Source organism: Hypanus sabinus, chromosome 10 (genome assembly GCF_030144855.1).
Source record: "Hypanus sabinus isolate sHypSab1 chromosome 10, sHypSab1.hap1, whole genome shotgun sequence".
NCBI classification, from domain to species: Eukaryota; Metazoa; Chordata; class Chondrichthyes; order Myliobatiformes; family Dasyatidae; genus Hypanus; species Hypanus sabinus.
Genome location: NC_082715.1, coordinates 30,162,185 through 30,180,050, shown reverse-complemented (window position 1 = coordinate 30,180,050; position 17,866 = coordinate 30,162,185). Strand labels below are relative to the sequence as shown.

General features: G+C 41.4%; 1 protein-coding gene across 1 annotated transcript in view; it reads right to left on the bottom strand.

Annotated features, from left to right (window-relative positions):
* Positions 1–1,333: 1,333 nt before the first annotated feature.
* opn5 (opsin 5) overlaps positions 1,334–17,866 on the bottom strand; it is an 81,282-nt gene continuing 64,749 nt past the window's right edge. Inside the window, exon 7 of the mRNA XM_059981242.1 lies at positions 1,334–1,799. Within this exon, the coding sequence (XP_059837225.1) occupies positions 1,736–1,799 (64 nt within the window). The 3' untranslated portion in view covers positions 1,334–1,735. The remainder of the gene's footprint in view (positions 1,800–17,866) is intronic.

Here is a 17,866-nt window from a genome sequence, read left to right as displayed (position 1 = left end):
ACAGGGATATATGAAATTATAAGAGACATAAATAGAGTAGATGGTGAGGATCATTTCTTAAGGGTCACCTGACACGGGTATATGAAATTACAAAAGACATAAATAGCGTAGATATTCAGGATGATTTTCCCATGATTGGTATATCAAAAGCAAGAAGGCACAGGTTTAGGCTGAGTGGAAGGAATTTTAAAGAGGATTTGGGGAGAAAGTTTCTTTTACACAGAGTGGTTAACATCTTGAAGACAGGGTGATGGAGCCAGATACAAGCTCTGCATTTCGGAGACATGAAGTCGGACACTTAAATCGGCAATATTTAGAAAGGTTTTTAAGCCCAGTGCTGGCAAATGGGATCATTGAGAATGGACTGAAAAGGTGGCATCGACCTGTAGACCAAAGGTCCTTTTACTTAGAGATGCAGCTTAGAAAAAGGTCCTTCCAGCCCAATGAGGCTACGCCACCCGATTACATCCATGTGAATAATTAACCTACTAACCTGTATGTCTTTGGAATGTCAGAGGGAACCAAAGCACCTGGATGAAGCCCACACAGTCACATAGAGAATGCACAGACTCCCTACAGACAGTGGTGTGAAATGGACCCTGGTCACTGATGCTACAATAGTGGTGTGCTAATCACTACGCTTCTGTGCCACTCTGTATAAGTGAACATTCCATGGTTCTATTCTATTCACCCCTCTACTTTGAAGTTTAATTAAACTAAATTTCATGTTCTAATGTTATATAAATTGACCTTGACTGTGCCATAGTTCCAGAGTCTGGTGAGGAAGTCTATTAGAGTAAATCCCTTGAAGAAATGAGGACAAAGTCAATATGACATTTCAGAGTGCATTACTGAAGTGAACGATTAGGCTTCGATCACTAGACTTCATGTTAAAGGTTATTGAAAGACCAGATTGCGACAGGATGATGATGGGGAAAGGAGTTTTAGAAAAAGAAGGGGGAGAACAAGAGGGGAGAAGGGGAACAAGACCATGAGAGAGAGAAAAGGAAAGCAATATATCAAGGGAGGGAAGAAAAGAGGTGGAGCAAAGAGAAGAAAGGGGAAAGAAATTTCCAGGGAGATGAAGAGCATGAGGAGAGGGAGAAAGAATGAAATGGGAGAGAGGAATGAGAGGGAAGATAGCTTGGGAAGCATAGAAGTGGGAAGGAGAAAAAGTCTTTTGTTTACAAGAGAGATATTGTTATTCTATTAATGTTTAATAGTATGATGAAAATTACAATTTACCATCACTTTTTCTTCATTCTTCCAACAGCTCTAATTATAATCTGGGGAAATTTATAGTTACATCAACCACAAGTAATTATTGCCTGGTATACAATATTTTTATTAATATATAAAATGCAGATTAAATGTCACTGCAGAAAAATATTTCTTCATCCTATATTTAAACCAAAACAAGCAAGCTCATTTATCACAATAATCACAGTTTTAGTTTGAAATATTGAATTAATAGTCATTTAATATCACAGTGTCCTTACAGCTATCCGATTAGTCACTATCTTAGAGCAGCACAACACAAAATTGGCTCTTTGGCCAACCATATTGTTTTGATATATAATTGCAACTACAGACTGGTGTGTTTATTTCTAAAGACATGCTCAATGTGTGCTTTTGGTTTTCATGTGTTGGATGTTGTTCAGATCAGTTGATAATTAATAATTAAACTCCAAAGTGGAAGTCAGAAACGCTTGTAAAGAGTGAATTCAGCTCCGTTTCAATTCTCCATCTTTGTCTCAATTACTTCCAAGTACCCAACGTCTCTGCTTGCTGAGATGGTCCTGAAATAAAACAAATTCAACAATGAGAGGAATGTAAAATAACAATGATTAAAGTGTTCTTAAAAACGTGCTTTGGGTGCATTTCCATGCTCAACTCTGGTATTAAAAATCTTTTTCAGTCCATCTTCAGTATTTACCAATTAAAGTCAAGCTTCTCTTTAATGCATTTGGTATTACACTGCACCACTTTGTCTTTATTTAGAGATACAGTGCAGTAAGAGGCCCTTCCAGCTCAACGAGACCACGCCACTCAGTTACACCCATGTGACCAATTAACCTACTAATACATACATCTTTGGAATGTGAGAGGAAATCGGAGCATCTGGAGGAAACAGTGTGGCCATGGCGAGAGTGTACAAACTCCTTACAGAGAGCAACGGAGTTGAACTTGGGTCCCTGCCACTGTAGGAGCATAATGCTAACCACTACACTACTATTCATGTGCCTTGTTGTGTGGCATGGGCAATAAGTCTTGACCATGATTGTTCTTGCAAAAATTTTCTACAGAAGTGGTTTGCCATTGCCACCTTCTGGGCAATGTCTTTACAAGACGGGTGACCCCAACCATTATGAATACTCTTCAGAGATTGTCTGTCTGGTGTCAGTGGTCACATAACAAGGACTTGTGATGTGCACCAGCTGCTCATATGACCACCCACCACTTGCTTCCATGGCTTCACGTGACCCTGATCAGGGGAGCTAAGCAGGTGCTGCACCTTGTCCAAGGGTGACCTGCAGGTTATCAGAGGGAAGGAGTGTCTTACATGGACTTTGGTAGAGACATCTCTCTTCCCCCACTACCCCTTTAGGGATAGTACAGTAACAGGCCCTTCCAGCCCTCTAATTACATCCAAGTAGCCAATTAACCTACTAATTCATAAGTTTTTGTGATGTGAACCTAGAGGGAATTGCACATAATCATGGGGAGAACATACAAATTCCTTACAGTGATGGAACTGAACCCCGGTCACTAGTACCATAATGCTAACTACAATGCTGCTATGCAGCTCCTATATTGTTACAATTTAAAATATAGCAATTGTTTTCACTGTACAGTTCTGAATGACAATGATCAGAGATTCTTATTTATCTTTCACATTAATGAAGTTTTATTGTAACATTAATTCTGTTACAAAGAATGACAAGACATTTCAGCAATGTAGGAACTATTCTATCCTCAGAAAAGCAAGTAGTGTAGTGCAATACAGTAAAACTTCTACAAAAGGTGTGGTCTTTAGATTTCCTAGACTGCTAACTATTGTTGTATTTCAGTTAATGCCTCAGCACTTCGAAGTTCTCTTTTCAATGTTACACAGTATGATAAAAGGTTTCCCAGTGAACCTGGAGAGTTGAAAGGGAGTAGGAACTGGAGCCCCAGTGAGGGGGAAAGGAGTACGACAAGCCTGATCGGGTCATTAGCAGATTATCAGACTTTTATTGAACTTTGAAAGACTACTGGTACTGTGTGTGCAGTGGACACAAGTGTTTCCAGTAACTCTTCAAAGCAGTAATGGGTTTTGTATCACAAATACAGCAGATGCAGTTACTGAACTGATCAAGCTACGCAATTTAAGTTGCAATATTATAATCTGTTTAAAAATACGGAAAAAGGTCCCGTTTGTGCTTGATGGGAGAATCAGGAAAAGTCTACCATTCCCAACAACTTCTTGGACAGCTTCCACACTATCTGTAAAATGGAGGAAGTTCACCTTCAGAGTCACTGTCTATTCACAATGCCTTTAAAAATATGCAACCCCCAATTCTTTGTTTACATAAATGTGTATTACTACCAGATACTCTGATCAACTTAACTGATCTTAACAGGGAAAATTTTAAAGCATGAGAAATTAAAAATTCAAAAGCTGAAATGTCAGCAATTCAGAAGTATTCATCCCCCTTTGCTCAATATCTAGTTGAACCACCTCTGACAGCAATTACAGTCAGTGGTCTCTTTGGATAAGTCTCTGCTAGCTTTGCACAACGTGATGGAGCAAAACCTGCCTGTTCCTCCTTGTAAAATTGTTCAAGCTGAGCCAGGTTAGTTGGAGAGCGGCAATGGGCAGCCATCTTGAGATCTTGCCAGAGATGTTTGATCAGGTTAAGATCCAGACCATTGATTAGGTCACTCAAGGACATCAATTTTTTTCACTTGAAACCACTCCATGATTGTTCTGGTAGTGTGCTTTGAGCCCTTGTCCTGCTAAAAGATGAACCTCCTCCCCAGTTTAAGCTTTCTGGTAGAATTTATTCTTATGAATTCATTGAAAACAAGTGATCCTCCAATTTGCTACATCAACAAATTGGGTGAGTTGGTGATATGTATACTGCACTGGAGGAAAGGTAGCATAGTAATTACAGAGGGAATGATTACCTTTTCAGTCTCACAATTTTGGTTTTTAATCTTTAGTAAATTGTTGACAGGTTTTGGAATTTTTCTTTTGACATGATGCGCAACGCTTTGTAGATAAGCTCAAAAAAAATTTACTTCAATTTATTTTTGGTTTAGAAAATGAGACAGTTAAATGTGAAAATAGTTGTGAGGGCTGAATACTTTTTCAAAGCTCTGTACTTATAAAGAGGCCAAAGCCAAACCTTATGATAACCTCGATCCAAGTAAGGTCACCACAGATTCTACAGACTTGATAAAAATTGAAGAATATAACAAATAGATTCAGGAGTAGGCAATTCTGCCTTCTGGAAATAACAGGACCTGTCCTGATGAAGGGTCTTGGCCCAAAATATCGACTGTTTATTCCTCTCCATATTTGCTGCCTGACCTACTGAGTTCCTCCAGCATTTTATATATGATATATGAATTTATATATGATTTCCAGCATCTGCAGAATCTATTATCTCCTTTAACCATGTATACGCATCAATCGTTCACTAGACTGTCACAGAAACTAATTTTAAGCTGCTACCTTGATCATAAATGCACACAAAGTGCACAAAGGCTTCTATTTAGACACTTTAGGAAAAGCAAACCATAGTCTGTTACATAGAATCTCTCTGTGCTTTACTGTCCTAGGTGACAAGGCCTCAGAAAATATTTTTTATAAATTTAGTCAGCAGACTTTCCTTAGTCCAACATTTAGAGCATAACAAGATTGTTAATAATTTTTGTATCATTCAACAGGCTGTCCTCAAAGTAAATGAAAGATTTCTCTTCTCCTTCCTTCATTTTTTTAGCCTTGGGTATCAGTGATTTGGGTTTGAGGCTTATACATTGGTTATGCCGTGATGACATCTTCTAATCAGTTTCCAAGCAAATTGCCTCATAAATTTACCACGGAATATCAATATTCTGACACACAACATTAATCAGCAACATTAGTGTTTCACTTGGTTTATTTATGTTTCAGCAAAGGTTTTGATATAGAATAACAGAAGAACTTGCAGCAGCAGGCTGGAAAGCTTGTCAGGAAACTGAACGAAGCTCCTGGAAAATGCAGGATTATCTTGTAAATACAAGAGATTCTGCAGAAGCTGGAAATCTAAAGCAACACATACAAAATTCTGGGTGATCTCAGCAGGTCAGGCAATATCTATTGAAAGGAATAAAGAGTCAATGTTTCGAGCCAAGATCCTTTGCCATCTTGGCTTGAAATATATTATGTTGTAGCTAGTCTCTAATTTGGTATAGTCTCACATTTAGAAAGGGGAAGTAAAATTTTTTAACTACATGAAACAAGGAAAAACAGAGAATTATGAGTACACCCAATGAAAAGTTGAACAAATAAGTGGGGGAAAACCTATTAGCGTATCAAGAGAAATTTCACAATGTATTCCCCAATCAATTTGGTCTCAAGCTCATACCATGATAATTTCAGAACCTTATGTTCATTAAAGTGCAACCATTACCATCCATTTAGGGTGACTGAAGAGGAAAAAACTCAAAAGGAGAACAAGAGAGAAGCACTGTGGGAATTTACCTTGCCAGCAATCACTGAACACATAGGTACAGAACTAAAAACACTGCAGTGTTCTGCTGCAGTGCTCGCAAGAGAACAGACCCGTAGTAATTGCTGTGGTGATTGATCATACAGATTGAAAAGAGCTGTTAACGTTAGGATGTGATAGGCTAGTGCACAGAGCTAATCCTATTACTGCTTTTAAGGTCATCTTTTTGAAGACCTTCACTGTATATACTTGCTGCCCTAGCCTGCACTGCAGCTCTGAAAAGAGAACCTGAGCAAGCAAGAATCACACTGGAGTCATACTCAATGCGCCCAAACATCATTAGTGCTGCTTCAAAATCTTAATGAGTACTCATATCAGCCTCTACACACTACCCTGCAGTATGAATTGTCATTGGTGATATCACCAACTGTAGTCACAATCTCTAATAAACCAAAATTCCCCTTCAAACAGATGTGGCACAGTGGATTTCTTCCCAGAAAATAGAGAATTACCTCCAAATGATTCCATGCTGCGTGTCCACATGTGAAGGTAAAAGATCTTTCAGATATTAATAATACTAAACATGAAGCATGGTTAACAACGTGGAGTGACTTCTGCATTCCTCGTAATGATTTAAATGTGTCATTCTGCCTTTCTGTTGGCTATTAATTAATGAATCACTAAAATTGTAAAATAATTGCCATAAACTGTTAAGTCCTGCTTTATAACCAGTGCTTGAGGGAATGGAGCATTTAATTTACGAGTCCTCATCTTGCGTTGTTTATACATTGTATCTACCCTTTGCAATAACCTTAGTTTCAGGCTGCAGAACAACTCCATGATGATCAACTTTCATGGTTGGAGAGATTTGGAAGCAGAATGAAAATGAACCTTGCACTCACGTCAGATACTGCACATTTACACAAAGGGTATTTCATTGGAGATAGACATTGACTAACTGTGAACCTCTGTAACTGACTGGTTTGATCAAATTATCTTTATGCAAGTAGAAGGCCATCCTGACTATCATACTGTTATTGTCATGTCAATGCTACTGACAGGAGAACAGAGAAGGGCATGTTATTGGCCCCTTTAAACCAGTCACTTTGGGCTGATGGGCCTCGACAGTCATGGTAGGCAGTTCATATAGGAGAAGGAATACTCTGATCTCAAACCTCCACTGCCTTGTGGCTATACCCACTTGTTGGGAAGGCTTTGGGAGTAAGCTCCAAGGAAGAATTCCAGAGCTGGAGTCCCTAAGGCAGTCCTACATCAAGTTCAATGCTGGTGCCAAACTGTATTGGTCTCTGCATTCCTTTGGATTCATCAGCCACGTGGAGAGTGGGAGCCTGGTGCATTTGCAGCAGCTTACTCTGCATATCACACTCCCCTGGCTTGTGTATCACATAGGCATCTAGAACGCAATACTCATGGTTGAACCTGACCACCGGAGGGTCTCAACTATTGCTACAAGAGGAAGACAAAGAGATAAACACAAGAGGTTCTGCAGATGCTGGAAATCCAGAGCAACACACAAAATGCTGGAGGATCTCAGGAGGTCAGGCAACCTCAATGGAGGGGAATAAGCAACTGACATTTCAAGTTGAGACCCTTCATCTGGACTAGCAAGGAAGGGGCAAAGAAGCAAGAATAAGCCAGAATTCCAGCTTGTACTCCCTCCCTTCACCCCCCCCCCCTTATTGTGGCTTCTCCCCCTTCCTTTCTGGTCCTGATGAAGAGTCTCAGCCCAAAATGTTGATAGTTTTATTCCCTCCAGTGATGCTGCCTGTCCTCCTGGGTTCCTCCAGCACCTTGCTCGTTGTCGTAGTTCTTGTACTCCATGGCTCACTTCCTAACCCCTTTATAACTCTCTGGTCCGAATATGAGGGAACGCCTACTGCTTGTTTGGATACATCAAGCACCAATAAGAGGTTTCTTACAAAAGTAGTGATGCCCTGGGAAAAGCACAGCTTCCATCACGCACAACCCTGACGTGGTCACCAGACCTTTCTTTCTGTTCAACAAAGTTACCAATCATCAGGTTTTCTATGTTTCTTTGATCAAGAAACCAGAACACCTTTGGCCCTTACTTTTAAGATTGAGCATTAGGAACTTATGTACTTTGGATAAACCACAGAGGTGTTTTATAAAAGCAAGAGATTCCACAGATGCTGGAAATCCAGAGGAACACACACACAATGCTGGAGGAGCTCAGCAGGTCAGGCCAGCATTGATGGAAAGGAATGTAGAGGCCTTTCACCAGGTCTTGGGGCAAAATATCAACCCTTTATTCCTCTCCGTTGATGCTACCTGACCTGCCGAGTTCCTCCAGCACTTTGAGAGGTGCTTTATAAACATTGCTGCCATTATATCACTAGATAGGGAAATGGCATCCAGGACCCACGTTGACATTGAGCAGCAGGAGATGCCATTGGCTGCATTTAATCAACTGTCAGATCTTGGCTGCCAGATGCCATTGCTGAGGATCTGAGGAGTTGGGAAAGGGGAGCAGTGAGGGGTGAGGAAGATAGAGGCAAATTCAGTCACCCTGACAGGTTGCATTTCTGACTCCTTGAGTATCGCTGCAGGTACTAAGCATCAGTGGAGTTAGAAATTGCAAGGTATAGTTTACTGTGCCTTTCCTCTGTCCCACAGATCAAATTTTGGGGCAGCACAGTTAAAGTGCCAGTGCCCTGGGTTCAATTCCACTGCTTCCCCGTTTTGCCCAAAGTACAAATTGAATATGTACATTCGCCCCATGATTAACTGGGCTCCCCCTGGAATGCGTTAAGTCTCGATGGCTGCCTCTGGCAGTTCCAAAAGGAATTGTAAGTGTACAACCAATTACACTGAATTAAGTTCTGGGTTTAGTACAAGACTTCATGACAGGTGTTGACTAATGGGGAATATCTACTTTGATTTGACACCAGGGCAAAGCTTCCACAGGATCTGAGACCCCAGTGGTCTGGGAGCAGGTCAATAGGACTAAGAGAGATCAGTTGGACTAGATGGGCTGTAAGACCTGTTCCTGTGCTGTAGTGCGCTATGACTCTACTCTGGTTTCCTCCCACATTCCAAAGACTTACAGGTGAGTAGATTAATTGGTATATTTACACAGCAGGGGCTCGTAGGGCCAAAGAACTTGCCACTGTGCTGTATCTCTAAGTAAAATCAAAATTAAGTCAAATTGCAAGGGTCCACAACCTGATCATTTCCGAGAACTAACGCAACCAATAACTGATGATCTCCAATGCATGTGGTTGTGATGTTCCCAGACATGGATCCTTGAGGTCCAATTCGCAAGTCTATTCACATTCCTCTCACCTCTCTGAGCTGCTGACTTCCTACAACCCTGAGTCAGTGAAGCTGACTTCCCTGGCATTGATATATCAGCCAGAGCCGGATGCAGTCGTCCAGGACTGCAGCCCACTCCGAGAGCAGGATGAGGGCTACCGCTGAGCCACTCCCTTGAGATAGCATGGAGGAAACATTTCCAGAAGAGGGAAGAGGCTTAATTGCCTCTCTCCTTCCAAAGTCACTCATGATCGCACTTGAGGATGAGATCTCTTCACTCCACTCCCTCTAAAGCTGCTCCCATCACCTTGTCCCACCATATCTCTTCCTCCTGCTCCATATCGTCATCAGGCTCCTCATTATACCCTCACCCCACCTCCTGGATTAGGTGTTGGGAACAGTCAAATTGGCTGGAAGAAATGCGGAGAGCTTTGCAGTCTAATATGCTGCTCAAACTCTTTACTTTCAACATTACCCTCATCATTTACTGAGTTTTCTGGGACCAGATGAAAAAAACACAACCAGCTAAAGGTAAATTGATTTATACATCCTTCAATGCAATTGCACATACACTACGTCCGGGTACTCCTTCCTTTCAGCTTTTAATCACTTGGGAAAGGATGAAAATTATAAAAGATTCCAGACCAAGTAAGTGGAAAATTCATCATAAAATTACCCCATTGCCTCAGGTGACAAAAACAATTTCACCTATACTTACACGTATGCTATAAATGATGAAATCTCTAAATGTATAAATCAGTCAGAAGTATTCCATTTGCTCTATTGCGATTTATATACTTCATAACAAATTTCAGATAGAATTGGTCTGGTATGTTGGTTCTTGTGCTACAGGACAGGAATTAGAACCATAGCACAAAGCGGGTTGGGGTGGCACAGTACATAGTGGTTAGCACAATGTGTTACAGTACAGGTGGCCAGGGTTCAATTCCTGCCATAGCCTGCAAGGATCTTGTACATTCTCCCCGTGACAGCATGGGTTTCCTCCTGCAGTCCAAAGATACTGATTGGTCATTGTAAATTGCCCTGTGATTAGGATAGAATTAAATCGGATGACTGCTGGGTGGTGAGGCTTGAAGGACAGAAGGGGCTACTGCGGTGTGTCTTTATCACACTGCTCTACTCTCCGTATACATGTGACTGTGTGGCTAGGCATTGCTCAAATATCATCTACAAATTTGCTGATGATATTGTTGGTAGAATCTCAGGTGGTGACAAGAGGGCGTACAGGAGTGAGATATGCCAACTAATGGAATGGTGCCGCAGCAACAACCCGGCACTCAACATCAGCAACACGAAAGAGCTGATTGTGGACATCAGGAAGGGTAAGACGAAGGAACACATACCAATCCTCATAGAGGGATCAGAAGTACAGAGAGTGAGCAGCTTCAAGTTCCTGGGTATCAAGATCTCTGAGGATCTAACCTGGTACCAACACATCGATGTAGTCATAAAGAAGGCAAAACAGCGGCTATACTTTATTAGGAGTTTGAAGAGATTTGGCATGTCAACAAATACACTCAAAAACTACTATAGTTTTACCATGGAGAGCATTCTGACGGGCTGTATCACTGTTTGGTATGGAGGGGCTACTGCACAGGACCGAAAGAAGCTGCAGTAGGTTGTAAATCTAGTCAGCTCCATCTTGGTTACTAGCCTACAAAGTACCCAGGACATCTTCAGGGAGCGGTGTCTCAGAAAGGCAGCATCCATTATTAAGGATCTCTCACTGTTACCATCAGGTAGGAGGTATAGAAGCTTGAAGACACATACTCAGCGATTCAGGAACAGCTTTTTCCCCTCTGCCATCCGATTCCAAAATGGACATTGAAGCTTTGGACACTCTCACTTTTTTTAATATACAGTATTTTTGATTTTGCACATTTTTAAAAAATCTATTCAATATACGTATTTGATTTACTTGTTTATTGTTATTATGGTTTATTTTATTTATTATTACTATTTTTTCTCTCTGCTAGATTATGAACTGTTGCTGCTAAGTTAACAAATTTCACGTCACATGCCAGTGATGATAAATCTGATTCTGATTCTGATTCAATAGATAAATAGAAACTTCAGAGGAACAATTTGCCTATGGTGACTAACACGTTTACAAAACTATCAGCCACCACTCGCAGACACTTCCCAAAGAGAACCAAACATTAATTTCTCTTCCTTGGACTCCTAGATGGATTTCTGTGTATTTCAAGCACATTCTGTTTGGCTTACAATGTTGCCGTTTCCACTACTTCTGTACAAGCTGATTCAAATGATCAGCAACTTGATGTATTAACTTAGCTCGGGGGTCGGCAACCCGTGGCTCCGGAGCCACATGTGGCTCTTTTACGTCTGTGCTGTGGCTCCCTGTTGCTTTGGGAAATAATTGGTCAGTATTTAATTAAAATGTATTTTATGTTAGTTTGTTAGTTTTTGAAATGTAATTCTAAATTTGAAGATTATGGTGATCTTGTACAATCTAAATAAGACGTTGTGGCGACCCATTTCCTGACACATCCGAACCGGCTCACAATTAGCCAGCGTTCAGGCTAAGGGAGATATTCTACGGGGGTTTGTGAGTACGTGTCTTTTGCAGCATCCGCGCCCATGGGGGGCGGGTTGAGGGAGGCTTAAAAGCAAGGCTGTTTAGTTTGAATAAAGCTATCTTTGACAGCAGTTTACTGACTGCGTGTAGCACACCGCTACAACGTGTATTTATCGCTGGCTGTCCAGAGGGGAGGTGCTGAAACGCTTTGTCGCGTGTCTGGAAGAAGTGAAAACTTTCCTGGGCAGCAAAGGGCTCAACTTTCCTGAGCTGGAACAGCCAGAGTGGCTGGAAAAGCTACACTTCATGGTAGACATGACAGCGCACCTGAACACGCTGAACACAGCTCTTCAGGGGTAAGGACGTACAGCCCTGCACATGTTGGAGGATGTTTTGGCATTCGAGCACAAGTTGACAGTGTTTGCCAGAGATTTACAGAAAGGCACATTGTCTCACTTCCCCAATTTGAGAGAGTTCAAACAAGGTCACGACACGATAAACTCGGAGTATTTACATTCTGCAATCATCGCAATGCAAACATCGTTTGGGAAACGCTTCTGTGAGTTCAGAGAGGAAAAAAACACATTATCCTTTCCGGTCACTCCCCTAAGCATCGATCCATCCCTACTGAATACAACTGCATGGTCAGGTGTGAGTCAACCTGAACAAGTATGATAAATATTTTAATTGCCTATTATTTTACGTATATTCATATGTTTTCATTGTTCAGTGAAATAGTCCTTTTATTTTTCAGGTTGACAGCTGGCTGACGTTATTTTTGGTTTGCTGCTGGCGGCAAATTTAAGTTTGGCGTTTTTCATAAATACAAGAAGGACTCAAATAGACGTTGAGTATTTTACTTAAAAGTAACCTTCAACCCAACGTCTTTTTTTCGGAGTTCAAAATGTTTTTGTTGCATGCAGAAATGTAATTTCGTTTTCTCTGCAGGAGTTCATCAATTTCATAAATGCAACACATTATAGTTTGTTTATACATAGCATAAAGGCAAAACAAAACGTTGTATGCAGTGTTATTTCGTTTTAAATGTCAAACGGGTTTTGCAGCTCCCAGTGTTTTCTTTTCTGTGGGAAACGGGTCCAAGTGGCTCTTTCAGTGGTAAAGGTTGCTGACCCCTGACTTAGCTAATCTCTCCACAGATGCTGCCTGATTTACTGAGTATTTCCAGAATTTTGCATGAATGAATTCTCATTTCAAAAAGAGGTAATAGCTGAAGGGCCAAAACTGAATATAACACAAAGCATGGACGGAGTTCAAGAGACACGAAAGATAATTCTGAGGGAAAATTTAATTTTGTAGCTGAGTTTGTGCATGAGGGTTGTGCTTATTAAGAAGGCCAGTGGGTGGAGATTGAGTCAAACAAAGAGATCGTGAATACACAGGTGACTGAAAGATGGGAAAAAAGATAATAAATATTTAAAGCATTGTTTAAAAACTAATTCCAAATTAATGCAGTAGGATGACAGATCAGCTGAGATCATCGGTGTCTCTCTTCCCACTATTATGGACATACTCTACACGCTGCATCCGCAAAGCAAACTGCATTATAAAGGACCCCATGCACCCCTCATTCAAACTCTTCTCCCTCCTGGCATCCAGGAAAAGGCACTGAAGCATTCGGACTCTCACAACCAGACTTAAGAACAGTTTCTTCCCCCAAGCCATCAGACTCCTCAATCCCCAGAGCCTGGACTGACACCAATTTACTGCCCTCTATTGTGCCTATGGTCATGCTTATTATCTATTGTAATACCTGCACTGTTTTGTGCACTTTATGTAGTGCTGGGTAGGTCTGTAGTCTAGTGTAGTTTTACGTCGTTCAGTGTAGTTTTTGTACTGTTTCATGTAGCACCATGGTCATGAAAAATGTTGTCTCATTTTACCTATGTACTGTGCCAGCAATTATGGACAAAATGACAATAAAAAGTGACGACTTGACTTGAAGATTTCAGGGAAAGACTACTTTTAGATGCCACCAGGTGGCGCAGATGTTTAAATGTTTGGCATCAAAATTCTTTTGCTAAATGATATTGTGTGGATTATCCCTCTACAGTACTGGATATTGTTTTGAAACTGCATGTTGATCAACCACCAAACTAGTTTCTTCTCTGCAATTAAACCATAATTTATGACACTTAGGTTCAGCATCAGGGTCCAAAGATGAGGTTTCCTCCAACAACACTTTCATTTTGTAGTCCACTTACAATGAATTAAGAAAAAATTAACGTCCCAAAAATTGTTTGTGATGCTCAGGGACCCGATCAGTTTGCACAGGGGGCACTCCTGCGTTCGGCAAATGCATACAAGGCCATTTCAAAACTAGATGTTACATTTTACGATGGAACTTGCTGAGCCGAGTTGTTCACTGTGGGATATGGATTACAGGATATGGTTGAAAGAGATCATAGAACCATACTGTAGAACAAAATAAAATAGGCCCTATTGGCCTACATCATCCACGTTGATGGTTCCTAATCTATGCTCAATAGGCTGAATGGCCGGATTCTGCTCCCCTGACCTATGGTCTATGGTCTATCCCGGGGGTCGGCAACCCGCGGCTCCGGAGCCACATGTGGCTATTTTACCTCTGTGCTGCGGCTCCCTGTTGCTTTGGGAAATAATTGGTCTTTTGCAGCATCCGCGCCCATGGGGGCCAGGTTGAGGGAGGCTTAAAAGCAAGGCTGTTTAGTTCGAATAAAGTTATTCGACTGTAGTTTACTGACTGCGTGAGCACACCGCTACAACGTGTTTTTATCGCTATTAATATACGTCACCACTGCCAATACCTGACACCCGTCAGTGCGCGATTTCTTTAATTTTTCGATCCAAGGTAGGCCAACTATGGAGAATTCTAAAAAAAGAAAAGTGACTGAAGAAAACAGAACGTTTACTGATAAGTGGACAGATTCATTTGCTTTCACTGCTGACGAGACTGGTTTACCGGTATGCTTAATGTGCAATGAGAAACTACCAAACAACAAATAGTCAAAAATCGCAAGACTTTTCCAGAATAAACACGCAGCCTTTGCTCAAAAATATCCGGATGGAGATGAGAGAGAAAAAGCCGTTTCGGAACTGATGCGGAAGGTTGATCTGAGCAAAAATCATTTCAAGCAATGGATGAAGTCCGGAAAACCAACGACATACGCTAGTTATATTGCCGCTCAGGAAATAGTCAGGCACGGGAAGCAGTTTACAGATGGTGAATATATAAAAGAATCTTTCATTAAGATTTCAGAACATCTATTCACGGACTTTAAAAACAAGAGTGAAATTGTGCAGAAAATCAGGGATATGCCCCTCTCTGCAAAGACTGTCAAAGACAGAACCATAAAAATGGCAGAAGACATCACAAGACAGCAAATTAAAGTCATCAATTCAGCTGTGGCCTACTCGATTGCCTGTGACGAGTCTCAAGACAAAGGTGATATTGAACAAATAGCGTTGTTCTGCCGGTATGTAAACTCTGCCGGGCAACAGGATGAACTGATTGAGTTGATACCTCTAAAAGACCAAACACGGGGGGAGGACATCTGTGAGGCTCTCTTGAATTGTTTAAGAGCCAAAGGAATAAAGACTACCCACCTGGTGTCAGTAGCTACTGATGGGGCACCGAATATGACGGGAACGCACAAGGGAATTGTGGCTTTACTGCAGAAGTCGCTGGACAGAAAGCTGCTGATTTTTCACTGCATCTTGCACCAAGAGGCACTGTGCGCTCAAACATTTCCTCCGGAATGCACAGAAGTAATGGATGTTGTCATTCAGATTGTCAATAAAATAATGGCAAATCACCGTCAATTCCGTTTGTTACTGGACGAGCTGGAAAGCGCATATTCTGATCTCCTGCTGCACAACAAAGTCCGGTGGCTGTCCAGAGGGGAGGTGCTGAAACGCTTTGTCGTGTGTCTGGAAGAAGTGAAAACTTTCCTGGGCAGCAAAGGGCTGGAAAAGCTACACTTCATGGTAGACATGACAGCACATCTGAACATGCTGAACACAGCTCTTCAGGGGAAAGGACGTACAGCCCTACACATGTTGGAGGAGTTTTGGCATTCGAGCGCAAGTTGACAGTGCTTGCCAGAGATTGACAGAAAGGCACTTTGTCTCACTTCCCCAATTTGAGAGAGTTCAAACAAGGTCACGACATGATAAGTTCGGAGTATTTACATTCTGCAATCATTGCAATGCAAACATCGTTTGGGAAACGCTTCTGTGAGTTCAGAGAGGAAAAAAACACATTATCCTTCCCGGTCACTCCCCCAAGCATCGATTCATCTCTACTGAATACGACTGCATTGGCAGGTGTGAGTAAACCTGATCTTGAGATGGAACTGGCCGAAATAGCCGACAAAGACATATGGGTGTCCAAGTTTAGACGCTTGACAGCAGACCTTGAAGATGTTGCCCGTCAGAAGGCCGTTCTTGCTCAGAATCACAAATGGAGTGGTATTGAAAACCTCCCTAAACCGGACAAACTTGTGTTCGAAACATGGAATGTTATCCCCGACATTTATGTAAACATTAAAAAGTATGCGCTTGGAGTACTGTCGATCTTTGGATCCACATATGTATGTGAGCAGGTGTTCTCCAACATGAACTTTATTAAAAACAAACATCGTGCACGCCTCACAGATGACAGCTTGCGATCCTGTGTAAAGATGAAGGTGACGTCATACAGCCCTGATGTGCAGATGCTGTGCGCTGAGGTCCAGGAGCAGAAATCCCATTAACCAAGTATGATACATATTTTAATTGCCTATTATTTTAGGAATATTCATATTTTTTCATTGTTCAGTGAAATAGTCCTTTGATTTTTCAGGTTGACAGCTGGCTGACGTTATTTTTGGTTTGCTGCTGGCGGAAAATTTAAGTTCAGCGTTTTTCATAAATAAAAGAAGAACTCAAATAGACATTGAGTATTTTACTTAAAAGTAACCTTCAACCCAACGTCTTTTTTTCGGAGTTCAAAATGTTTTTGTTGCATGCAGAAATGTAATTTCGTTTTCTCTGCAGGAGTTCATCAATTTCATAAATGCAACACATTACAGTTTGTTTATACATAGCATAAAGGCAAAAAAAACATTGTATGCAGTGTTATTTCATTTTAAATGTCAAACGGGTTTTGCGGCTCCCAGTGTTTTCTTTTCTGTGGGAAACGGGTCCAAGTGGCTCGTTCAGTGGTAAAGGTTGCTGACCCCTGGTCTATCCCATTTACCCCCTATGTCTTCTCTAACCAAGTACATGTCCAAAATGCACCTAAAATTATTTAGATGCCTACAGATGAATGCTAACATCACACTAGTCTATATCTAGCTAGGGTGTCTAAGACTTTTACACAGTACTGTAGTAATCTTATGTAGTGCACTGTAAACAGTGTTATTGTAAACAAAAACAAATTTCATGACATATGTGAGTGATGATAAACCTGATTCTGATATGGGTCTCTATTGCGGACTAAGAGTGGGAAGAGGGCAAGGAGAGGGGAACCATGGTTGGGAAAAGGGAAAGGGAGAGGGGACAGAGTGGGAAGCACCAGAGGGTCATTCTATAGTGATCAATAGACCAAATGTTTAGAATCAAATGACCTTGCCTGATGCCTCAGGGCTGGGTGTGTTTGCACCCTTGCCACCTCCACCCCGCCTGTGGCATTCCCTCTCCGCCACCTGTCCCACACCCCTCCCGCAGTGCTCCACCCTCACTATTTGCAATATACTTTTCTCCCATCAGATTTACAAACTTGCTTTCTGCTCCATGTTGACAAATACAGTACTGTGCAAAAGTCTTGGGCACCCGAGCTAAGACCTAAATATGTGCCCAAGACTTTTACACAGTACTGTATGTCAGTGATATTAAACCTGAATCTGATTCTGATCCTGGTTCGGGACCTGCCTGTGGTTATTTGTCAAAATATTATTTGGGATTTCATTTAGGGCATATTCATCTTTCTTAGAGGACTATGGCCTGATTGCAGAGATTCAATCAGCACGGAGCAGCATGGAGTTAAAAATGGGTTGATATCCTACAAGCGAGAGTGTAGTTGTCAGTGAAATAGCTTTAAATGCATCTTCGAAAGGCAGTCATTTGTCAGGGTAAATGCTGGTGGAGAAAAAGGAAGGAACAATTTCTTCACATCCCTTTGCAGGATTTCCCAAAATGTTCAAAGTTGATCTATGAAGGGTCTTGGCCTGAAACGGCTTTTTATGTTATTCCATTGATGTTGGCTGACGTGCTGGGTTACTCCAGCATTTTGTGTGTGATGCAGTTGATCTAGTACTTTTCAGTACTTATTTCA